At 46.8% G+C, this 11,321-nt stretch overlaps 1 protein-coding gene across 1 annotated transcript in view; it reads right to left on the reverse strand.

Moving 5' to 3' along the window:
- The window catches only part of LOC102382756 (fatty acid desaturase 1-like), a 31,671-nt gene that overhangs the window by 17,479 nt on the left and 2,871 nt on the right, over window positions 1-11,321 (reverse strand). The window contains exons 2-3 of the mRNA XM_006033328.2: window positions 5,028-5,138; window positions 4,421-4,618 (exon numbers count right to left, since the gene is read on the reverse strand). Coding sequence (XP_006033390.1) covers window positions 4,421-4,618; window positions 5,028-5,138 — 309 coding nt within the window. The remainder of the gene's footprint in view (window positions 1-4,420; window positions 4,619-5,027; window positions 5,139-11,321) is intronic.

Consider the following 11,321-nt stretch of genomic DNA (forward strand, 5'->3'; position numbering starts at 1 on the left):
CAGCATCTTAGAACAAACAAATGCAAACAGCATGAACACTGAGAGTGACAATGAGCAAGAGGTCACCTGAACATCCCCATGCCTCAGACCAAAGCTGGGATTGCTAGCAGCACAAGGGCCAGGTCTAATAGAGAAAATGAATTCAATTAACAACAAAGAGAAACCATACAAAAAATGTGTACTCATGTTTTCACAGGTCTGAGGAAGTTTTGATGATGTTTCCCACATGATGATCATTTACATGCTGTTTTGAGATGCTTCCCACAATCTGGTCTCACTTTAAATGAGAAATATAAATGTGGGAAGGCAGAGATAATGTGTTAGGCATAACATTAGCCAAAAATGAAAGTCAGTCAGACCTGGACAAAGTAAAGGCATTACATGCCTTACCTGGGCTCAAAGACCTTCCTGTCATAAAATGATTATTGGATATGGATGGGGACCTAACTAAATTGCGGCAGACATGTGCTACGCAGCAGCTCCTTTAATATTGCTCCTTTTGCTGCCCATCCCCTGTCCTTCCACTGACTGGCAGAAGGGCCCTGGCAGCCCTGCCACTCTCCACTGATCAGCTGGGAGGCAAAAACCACAGCACATTTAAAACCATGGTTTTTGCCTCCTGACCAATCAGCAGTGAGCAATGCAGCTGCCAGGGCCCCTCAGCCAATCAGTGGCAGGGCTGGGGACAGAATATGCAGCAAGAAGATAAACATTAAAGGAGCTGCTGTGCAGTGCACTTCCATCACAATTTAGGTAGGTCCCTATATATGGCCAAACAGTTAGGAAAATTTTTACCAAACTTAGCCCAGCTAGCAAAACTATTTCCTTAATTTCCTTAATAGACTCAATATGTGTGTAGCATGAACTGATCGAATGTAGCTGATGTTAACATAGAGCATAATAGTAGTGAACTGTAACCATGTTAGTCTTGTCCTGTAAGTAACTTGAAAACTCCATTTTGTATTCTTTTGCTTGACATAAGTGAATGAACTCTGCATGTCCCTTATGTATGAGTATATGTGAAAGGGTGAATGGTGAGAGAATGGCATAGAGACAGGAAAAGAAGATTTAACTGTGTTTGTAAGCAACAAGGCGCCAAACGTGTAAGTTACCAGTCAGTAAACTAATTAAAAGATGGCTGAAGAATCCCTTTGAGGCCTAAGGCACAAAGGAGATAACGAGGAGAAGGAATGCACACATCCTGCCAGATGGACAGCAAGGACACTCCAAGGCTGAGATACCAACTTTTATAACCAAACTGACCTTGGGCTGTGATGAGTAGAAGGTGGATGAGAAACAATTGCAAAAACAGAAAATGGGTATGAAAAAACGCCAAAGTGCTAAACAAAGGATGTCAATCCCAATAAAAGAGGATTCTGGAATATACCAGCTTGGGTGAGTCTCTCTCAACTGCTGCTTTTTCGGAGCACAGACATGTCTGTTCACCCTGCTCCAGCCTGCTATCTGCATCTTCTCTCAATAGGCCTGGGCCAGCCACCCAGTACTTCTATTGAACAACTGCTGCTGGTAGCTATAATATCTGAATGGAATGGTTGTTTTGTGTTTGTGTATGTCCGAGTGTAATGATGTGTAGGATGATGTGTGTGTATCTGTGTGAGTGGTGTGTCTGAACCTCTAGGTCTAATTCATATCATCAATAAACACAGCATTTTGCCTTATCCCCCTTTATAAGGTCTTGCTCTTGATTTGATAAATTGGTAATTCAAAATAACATGTGGGTCTGAGGGAGTGAACAACAAAAAGTGTTCAATACAATCAAGAAACTACTAGCCTCACTGCCTGTTTTGGCACAGTATTCAGTAAGCTCCCCAACAGTACTAAAACAGATGCATCTTCATATGCTCTAGGAGCAGAGCTCATTCATACATAGCCAGAAGGACACCAGAGTCCTGCTGCATTTATATTAAGATGTCTTACAAACACTGAGCAGTGCTACACTTAAGTAGAAAAAGAAGCTTGGCAATTAGCTGGGCCTGTGAATTACTTAGTTCTTACTTGCTGGGCCTAAAAATTAAACTAAAAACAGGTGACAAAATCCTGGTGGCATCATTGTCCTTCCACCCACGGTTTAGACATTTCAACTACAACATTTGCGATTTTCATTCAACATTGAACATATCATATTTTCTCACATACACACACTCCAGAATAAAAAATACACCTTGGTTTTGAAAGGCCAAATAGAGAAGAAAAGATCTTTTCTTGCAATAAGTAATTGAGTAGCATCACCTAGGAAGCTGAGCCTGCTCATTGTTCTGCTTGCTATGAGTCATGTGCAGATGTCACTTTTATGGAGTAACCAGCAGAAATTGTTCTTACCATACATCTCATATATAATTCACACTGATATGTCCAGCATCTTGTTTGGGGGCGGGAGGGGGATCTGTGTGTTGTTTGCAAGAAAATACAGTATGCCAGGAAAAATGCTCATAACTTCAGACACTCTATCCAGAGCATCATTTAGGCAGCCACCAACTTTAAAGGAAGACCATAGAATCATAGAAAATTAAGGTTCGGAGGGACCTCAAAAGGTCATCTAGTCCAAACCCCTGCTCAAAACAGGACTGTCCCCAATTAGGTCATCCCAGCCAAAGATTTGTCTAGCTGGGTTCTGAAAACCTCCAAGGATGGAGCTTCCACCACTTCTCTGGGTAACCTGTTCCAGTGTTTTACTACCCTCCTAGTAAGAATTTTTTTCCTAATGTCTAACCTAAACTTCCCTCACTGCAACTTGAGACCAGTATTCCTTGTTCTGTTATCTGACACCACTGAGAACAGTCTGGTTCCATCTTCTTTCAAACCCACCTTCAAGTAGTTGAAGGCTGCTATTAAAGCCCTCCTCAATCTTCTCTTCTCTAGACTAAATAAGCCCAGTACCCTCAGTCTTTCCTCATAAGTCATGTGCCTCAGCCCCATCACCATTTTTGCTGCCCTCCACTGGACTCTCTTCAATTTTCCCACATCCTTTCTGTAGTGGGGGGCCCGAAACTGAACACAGTACTCCAGGTGTGGCCTCACCAGTGCTGAATAGAAGGGAATAATCACTTCCTTTGGCCTACTGTCAACACACCTATCAATGCAGCCAGTATGCCATTAGCCTTCTTGGTAGCAAGGAGACACTACTTGCTCATATTCAGCTTGTTGTCCACTGCAACAAGGTCCTTTTCTGCAGAGCTGCTGCCCAGCCAGTCAGCCCCCAGCCTGTACTGGTGCATGGGATTGATCCATCCTAAGTGCAGGACTGTGCATATATTCTTCCTGAACTTCACAAAATTTCTTTTGGTCCAATCCTCCAATTTGTCTAAGTCACTCTGAATCCTAACCCTATCCTACACCATATCTGCTATGCACCCCAGCTTGGTGTCATCTGCAAACTTGCTGAGTGTGCACTCTATGCCATCTTCCAGGTCACTGATGAAGACATTGAACAAAACCTCTCCAGCACCAACTTCTGGGGCACTCCACTTGATACCAGCTGCCAAACAGACATTGAGCCATTTATTACTACTCTCTGAGCCCAATGCTCCAACCAGTTTTCTATCCACCTTACAGTCCATTCATCCAGCCCATACTACCTTAGCTTGGCTGAGAGAATGCTGTGGGAGATTGTATCAAAAGCCTTACTAAAATCAAGGTACACCACATCCACCAGTCTCTCTGCATCCACAGAGTCAGTCACCTCATCATAGAAGGCAATCATGTTGGTCAAGCATGATTTTCCCGTTCGTGAATCCATGCTGACTGCTCCTAATCACCTTTTTCTCCTCCAAGTGCTTAGAAATGGATTCCTTGAGGATCTGCTCCATAATTTTTCCAGGGACTGAGGTGAGGCTGACTGGTCTGCAGCAGGGAGCACCGGCCATGGGTGGGGGGGCGAGGGGCCGCTTTTCCCTGCGCTCAGTAGCAGCTTCTTCCCTGCTGGTGAGCAGGGGGTCAGAGATGTGCGCTGCCCCCCCGCCTGTACTGTGGGACTGGGGGCCACTGGGCGTGAGCGGGCATGGGAGCCAGCAGGAGCACAGCACCCGCACCATTGTCCCAGGGCCAGTGCTGGCGGGGCCCAGGCCAGCTCCTCGCTCTCCCTGCTGGTGCAGCCCAGCCCAGCTCCACAGACCCCTGCCAGCCTGTGCCCTGCTCTGGGCCCCACCAGTGCTGGCCCTGGGACATTGGTCCCAAGGTGGTGACCTGGGGGCAGGCACCTGTCAAGAGGTGGGGCTACCCATGGAGCCTTCAACAGCTTGCCAAAACTGGGTAAGCGGCCCTCCTCCCAAAATAACTGCCTGCCCCTGGTCTAGGTAGAGGAAACTATAGGGAAAATACCTGGAATTATACCACATACTGGTCTCACACACGCTGAAGAATGGAATAGCCCATAACTGTGGTGGTGATTTGCATAAATTACCTGGGCAGTAACAAACAGTGCCATACCAATGAGGAAAGGCACTAAGGATGAGCCAAAGTACCACACAGTGAGCCAGGAAGCGGCATCCAGTACAAGGATGTGCAGGAAAACCAGGAAGAAAAAGAAGTAATTAGGCTTCAGGAGTCCCATCCTCTCAACAGTGGCACGCAGCTCACGGAAGTCCTCCACCAGCAGTTTCTGTTGAGACATACAAAATTACTGCACTGTCTGTGCACAGAGCATCCTTCAGAGCTGCAAGAGATATTCTACTGCCTTGTTTCTCCTCCTGCGTAGTTCATTGTAGCAGAGAGGGTACAGAATTGTTAACAGCCATTGGTATACATGAGGGTATATGTTAGTGAGGAGTTCTGAGTGGGGTCTCAGTGACATAGAATGAGCCGTGTAAACCACTTGCAACTCCATGTGAAGTGTATGTGATTCCAAGATCTTTTCATGTATTACCAGCCTAGATGAGCACCTCAGAAACTCCCATCTGTGATGCAATGCTGAATGCACAGTATATTGGAGATCACAGCTGCTGGTCCATAATTTTTTTCCCCCATAGGAGCCCATATCCCATCCCACATCTGGTTCTCCAGGCACTCACATTTTTGCTGGGCTCAGAGGTAGGTTGATCTGGTGCTAACTCTCCAATCTGTAGTGGTTTCAAGTATTTTTTCACGAGCTCCTTATCTTTGTGGAAGGCAACAAAGGCATCCTGAGAAAGACAGAAGGGCCTGGGGTGAGAAAGGAAGACACAGGCCAGATCCTATGCTGCTCAGTGCTTCAGACAAATAAGTCCTAGCCCCTTCAATGCTGATGCTACAGTTATTCTTTACTTCCACTGCTCTGTGTGGCCCTTTACTAGTGAGTGTCACCTATGTCATTACACTGAAAGCCACTCCTCTAAGATACTAACAAATCCTCCTCGTAAACAAGACAACTAATGAGAAGGTAGTTGCAGTAACTGAGACAGAAGATGATCATCAACACAGAACATAGGCGACTGGTGGGGCCATACAGGGAGGCACATGCCCCGCCTGAGATTGGCCGCTGATGATGCCAACGCTGGCTTCTGCGGGTAGTCACTCCTCACCACCCCACTGCCACCGCTGCCGGCTTCTGCAGGCAGTCACTGCTCACCACCTCCCCTCCCCGCCTCCTGCCGCCAGCTTCTGTGGGTGGTCGCTGCTCACCAACCCACCACCACCGCTGCTGACACTGCTGCCCACAAACTGTGCCCCCAAAGTCTCAGGAGGGACCAGTCACCCATGATGCAGAATCTCCAAAGCAGTGTGGATTGTGGAGATCCCTCTCCAAGCACTTCATAATTCCAGCTCTGCCTATAGCAGGAACTTGGCACCTGAGTTTTTGAAGAGCATGTGCTAATGGAACTTTCCACTGGGACAGAGAAGGAGTTCTTCTCCTACTGCTACTGTGTATCCAAATACTAAAGCAGAACTAGCACCCATTACCAAATGCAAGTGGCTGGAAGATGGCATCTGGTTCAGGCTGCCACAGACCCACCCACTGGGCACATCCACGCAAGATGCTTATTGTGCATTAGCCTAAAAACACTGTGCAGTAATGTGGTGGTTAAAAAACATGCTAATAGCTTACTGCACAGTGTTATTAGGCTAACACATAGTAAGTGTCAAGAAAAAGCCATGCACCAGTGCTACTGTGCAGTAACTCTAGTGACTGAACATTTTAAGTAAGTACTAAACAAAATGCACAGTATATAAGGTGCATTAATGAATGTGTGGGCCCACTGTAATACACATTCATCATGACCTCTTAGCTGAAACTCCTGCTACTCTTCTGGACCACTCTGAAAAAAAGCTTCTACCAGTATAACATAGCCTCATGGTTAGCAAGACAAGTTTCATTGAACAGATTACCTGGGTGATCCTTTCTCTGTTGAATGCAAAATCCAAGATTTATTCCTGATGTTCTATTCCCTGCTCAAGACCAAACCTAGCAACATGAGAAGCACGTCCTAATCTTTGCCTTCTCCTCTCTCTCTCGCACATATATTTAGCAACCATTGATCTTTCTGGATCATGGTGTATGCATGAGAGGTCACCCAGACCTTTGATGCATATGCCTAGACAGGAGTTTTTGGAGGAGTGGAGGCTGCCCAGACCTTCCATCACCTCTTTAGGCCAATGAGACAGAATCCAAAGGCCATCTGGGTCCAGACATTTGGTGCCTCTATGGCTCAATCATCTAGTTTGAGGATATTCAACCCTTAGCCCATGGAACCATGTAAGGTCTATGAGGCCCCCCATGAGTCCAGAAATTAATACTGCCACAATTTCTACACTGCTAAATTTCCAAGCCCTAGTGGCCAAGTGACATGACCCTGTGCATAAGGCACAGCCTGGCACAGGATACAATCCAGTTTGTGGAGCTGAAGCCAAATTGTGGATCTGGGGCTAGTGTTAGGCCAGCTCTGTGTATCAGGTCAGGTCATGGCCCCATGTGCTGGATCTGACCCATAGACCAGATCTGGCCCACAGACTGACCCTGCACCACTCATCCAGCCTGCAGAGCCAAAAGGTTGGGCACCACTGACCTAGCTTGATCGCCTGCATACCAGAGATCATAGAACACAATTCCTGCATCTACCTATAACTTGAACCACCCAGTATTAATATGAAGACCTGAGGGGACCAAGATCCCTTTTATATTAAGGCCTTGTTACACATTAATTTTAGGAGGCTCCTGGAATTTTTAATCTCTTGTCCAAACATTAACATCTGAAACTAATGTTAAGCACCATTTGGGTGGCTTAACATTATGCTATTTCAGAGCAGACTTATTTCTGATCTGTGTTACCTAGCTCATGATTCATACATGTGTGGCCAACTCCCCACAGATGAGCCACCCAAGTTGCATTCCTCCAGCATCCTGGGATGCAGTGTCTCCTCCCTACCCTCCCGTTCTATGTGGACAAACTTTCCATTCCCTCAACTATACTTCCCAGCAGGTGGTTTTGGTTCCAATCCATCTCCCTCTCCTGCCCCTATGTGTGTGACCTTTCCACCCCCCAGGGTTCAACCCTGTGAAACAGCATACAGAGCACATGCCAACTAGTCAGGTCTCAGGGCACAGACAGGTCCAGGAGCGGGGTCCAGGGGGTTGGGGGAGAGGAACAAGGTAGGGGCCAGATCAGGTTCCCATGAGCTGGGGTTTCCTTCCTGGGACAGGGGCAGTATCTCCCCCAAAAGTGCCTTCTCTAACCACTTCCACCTACCAGCCACCCCAGGGAAGCACAATCAGCACCTCCCATTCCCCCCATCCCAAATACCAATGTATTAAAACATGAGACCTTCTTTAATTTACCTCTTTATTTCTTTTTAACCTTTTCTTAACCTTTTTTTGATCCTTCAGTGGCTGACTTGCTTTACTTCACCACCCTTCCCCATCCCCATTTCCTTTCTATCTCCCATTTCATTACCCATCCCCATCCCATTAACTCTCTGCCTCCCAGCTTCAAATTCCTGCCCCCGTCCCACCCCAAACCATCTCTCTCATGCTCCCACGAAGAGCAGGGGAACAATCCTGCCTTGGCTCACCAGCCCTCTAATGGAAAGTCACAGCTGTGCAGATGGGGGAAAGTCAGAGAAGGTTTTTAGCCTTAAGGTGCAGCTGCTTTGAACACCAATCAACATTTGAGCCTCTCAAAGAAGAACATGTAACAAGGCCTTTAGTCCAGTCAGTAATTACCCACGTTGGAAAAAGTTGTACCTGTTTCCATTCTGACTAACTAACTTCAGTCTCTGGTGACTGAATCATTTAATGCCTTGAGAGTCCTCAGTCAGCAGAAAATTTCTCTATAAATTGGCACTTGTGCATTGTGATCAAGCCATCCCTTAATCTTCTTTTAGTCCAATTAAATGGCTTGGGCTTTTTAGTCTCTTACTCTGAAGAAGTTTTCTTAGACAGTAAATAGTGATTCTCTGAACCTTTTTTCAGTTTAGTTCATTTCCTCATGCTGTGCCCATTCCTCAGCATATGTGTAATTTACAGATAAAATACCCATCCCTTTAAAATGCAGAAACAAAACAATTGAATGAGACAGTGCAAAAGTGCAATACATGCATGTTGCCCTATAGAGTGTTCTGAAATCTCATATCAACCCACGCCCTGGGAGGACACTGGAGGGAGCAGGTTCTATATTGTTGCCTCTTCAAGAAGTACAGCCTTATAATTTGTGCCGCCTACTCTAACGAGTGTTTGCTTGCTTTTAAAATAATGGTTTCTAACAACACATCTGTTTGAAAGCAACTTTCAGAGTCAGTTCCAGTGTAGAAAGTTATTTCACATCCAGAAGGAAATCCTACATCTTCGGCCCAAGTTCATGTTATAGTTTAGGCAAGGTTAAGAAGAAAGTACAGCTATTTCTAGACTTTGACTGGAGAAGAAAAGAAAAGAGTGCAAGGTAGCAGGTACCACCACCACTGTTTAGGCTAGCCATCTCACTGGTGATTGTGAGACTGACAGTCTGGAGAAGATAGGGGTTGTTATTGGGGGTGGAGTGATCATAAAGTCCTGGTCTTCTCCATCCATTGGAGACGACTAAAGGGACAATGATACACATGAAATAGCCCCTGCACATAAGGCAGGTTGCAATCCACACTCTCTCTCTCACACTACAAGAGTAATTTTGGTGCACTTGTTAGACCACGGTAGTCAATGGACCCCCAGGAGTACTCGGAAAGGGGCTATGGGGAACATGCGGGTGGGCAGGTACGGATTACTTGGATTCAAGTACAAGGGAAGTAAGCAAGGGAAGTAGATGGCTGCTGCAGATCTGGCTCCAGCTCTTCCCCCAACCCAGGGTTGGAGCAGCAGCTGCTGCCTGGCCCACCCTCTGCCTCTGCACTTTTTCTCCCTCCTACAGCCTTTGCTCCCACCCCACCTGCCTTCTACCTCTCCCCCCGCACAGCCTCTGCCCCCCAACCTGCCCTCCCTGTCCCACTTTGCTCTGCCTGCCAGACCCAAAGTGAGGACAAGGGGCTGGGGAACAGAGGCTGCAGAGTGGAGAGAGACTGGGGGCGGGCAGCAAAGGGGCAGGCAGTGTGGGGAAGGCAGGTGCCATTGGTAAAGCACGGGGGGCGGTAGGCAGCAGGGTGGCAAGTGGTGGGGGGCTTGTGGCAGGGGGTAAGGTGTGGAGGAAAATGGTCAAGCTGCTTGACTCCCCTACCGCCTGCCCCCCCTGCCTCCCCTACCACCTTCCCCCAACTCTTGTCCCCCTACTGCCTCCCAAGCTTTCCCCACTGCCTGCTGAATGTAAGACAACCCTCCCATAATTAGATTCCATGCCAGTAAAATTATAACAGGTTTATAAATATTCTATGTATAGAATCTAATTTTGGGGGGGTTGTCTTAAATTCATAGTCAACTTGAATTCAGGTAAATATGGTATTATTGTATTGCAATTGTGTTCAGGACCTCCGTAGCACCAGGTCCCTCTCTACAAGGCACTGTACAAACACAGAACTAAAAGCCTTGTTGGCTTTCATTCCTCTCAAAATAAGATCTATCTTAGCTGGAAAGAAAGGTAAGGAGAGAGTTGCACATGCCTCTCTCTGTACTGAAAGGCCTAGGTCATCAGCTATAGAAAGTTAAAAAATTCTTGTATAGCTTAGTTGTCATAAAGATACCTAGGTGTAGCGGGTGATGAATATGGTACCTTTCAGTGAAACGTTGTTTGTAGAAGAAAACTAGTCTTTCATCTATTTGTTTCACGGAAAGGGATCTAGCCAGAAGCTGCAATTTCTAGGTATAGTTCCACAATAGGAACTGGTCAGTGAACAAGTCTCTTCCTGGCTATTTGGGACAAAAGATAATTGAATTTTAAAGATCTTGCAGGCTACTTGTATTACAGTAGAACCAGAAGGAACTCAGAATGGAAGCCCCATTCGCAATGGAGTTCATACAGTGTCTCTTTCATCTTCCATCGGGTGACAGTACTAGCTCCAGTGATTTTATTACTGGGCAGTTCTGGTTTATAAAATACCACCTTCAATGTCCCAGAAATGAGGATTCAAGCATGCAGGGAAGAAGACTGAATGCTCCAGGAAACCCAGTGTCCATGCTTTTTGCCATGGGCAACTGGTGCCTTCTGAGTCGGAAGGGCACTTGCCCCCCCGCAGACACCAATTAGAAACTGGTGAGAAGGTCCTCCCATGGCCAATTGCACCGACTGGGGGAGGGAGTCCCCCCGCCAGTCATGCATGCTGACCCGGAAGTGCCAGCAGCGTGCCTGAAAGGGCCAGGGGCATGCCTGGAAGTACCAGCAGTGCTTCTCTTGGTGCCCCACTCCCCAGCCAGCGTTCTCAGGGGGGACAACAGTGCTCCCACCTGCCCCCCTGCCCGTTGCCTAAGCAGGGAATGATGACTGTCAGGGGGTGCACCACCACTCTCAGGGGGTGCACATGCACCCCCTATGTGTTGCCACTGCTTTTTGCTTATTCAGTATGAAAAGTGGCCTTCCAAAAGAGAAGTAGAGAGTGTTTCCATATAATTTTCCACCCACAGAAACTAGGGCTGTGCGAGGCTTTGGACCATGCTTCAGATTTGGAGAAGCTTCAGTGTCTGAAGCAACATGTGCAGATCAAAATGCTGGCTTTGTTAGGCTTCCTAAAGCAGTTCGGAGCTTCTGAAGCACTTTGGAAAAGCTTCGGAGCCACTTCGGAGATCCGGCCATAGGGTATGATGGGGAATCAAAGAAATATCTATAACTTTGTTGTTTTTTGTCTGATTTGGATGTAATTTTCAGGGATGATAGCCTCTGCTGAGAGAATGAAGTCTGCCAAGTCTCACAAAGATCGGTGTAGGGGTTTGGGGGAAACGGCACCACAAGCTGCTGACTCATATCATAGATGACCCT

This window comes from Alligator sinensis, unplaced genomic scaffold (assembly GCF_000455745.1).
Source record: "Alligator sinensis unplaced genomic scaffold, ASM45574v1 scaffold973_1, whole genome shotgun sequence".
Taxonomy (NCBI): domain Eukaryota; kingdom Metazoa; phylum Chordata; order Crocodylia; family Alligatoridae; genus Alligator; species Alligator sinensis.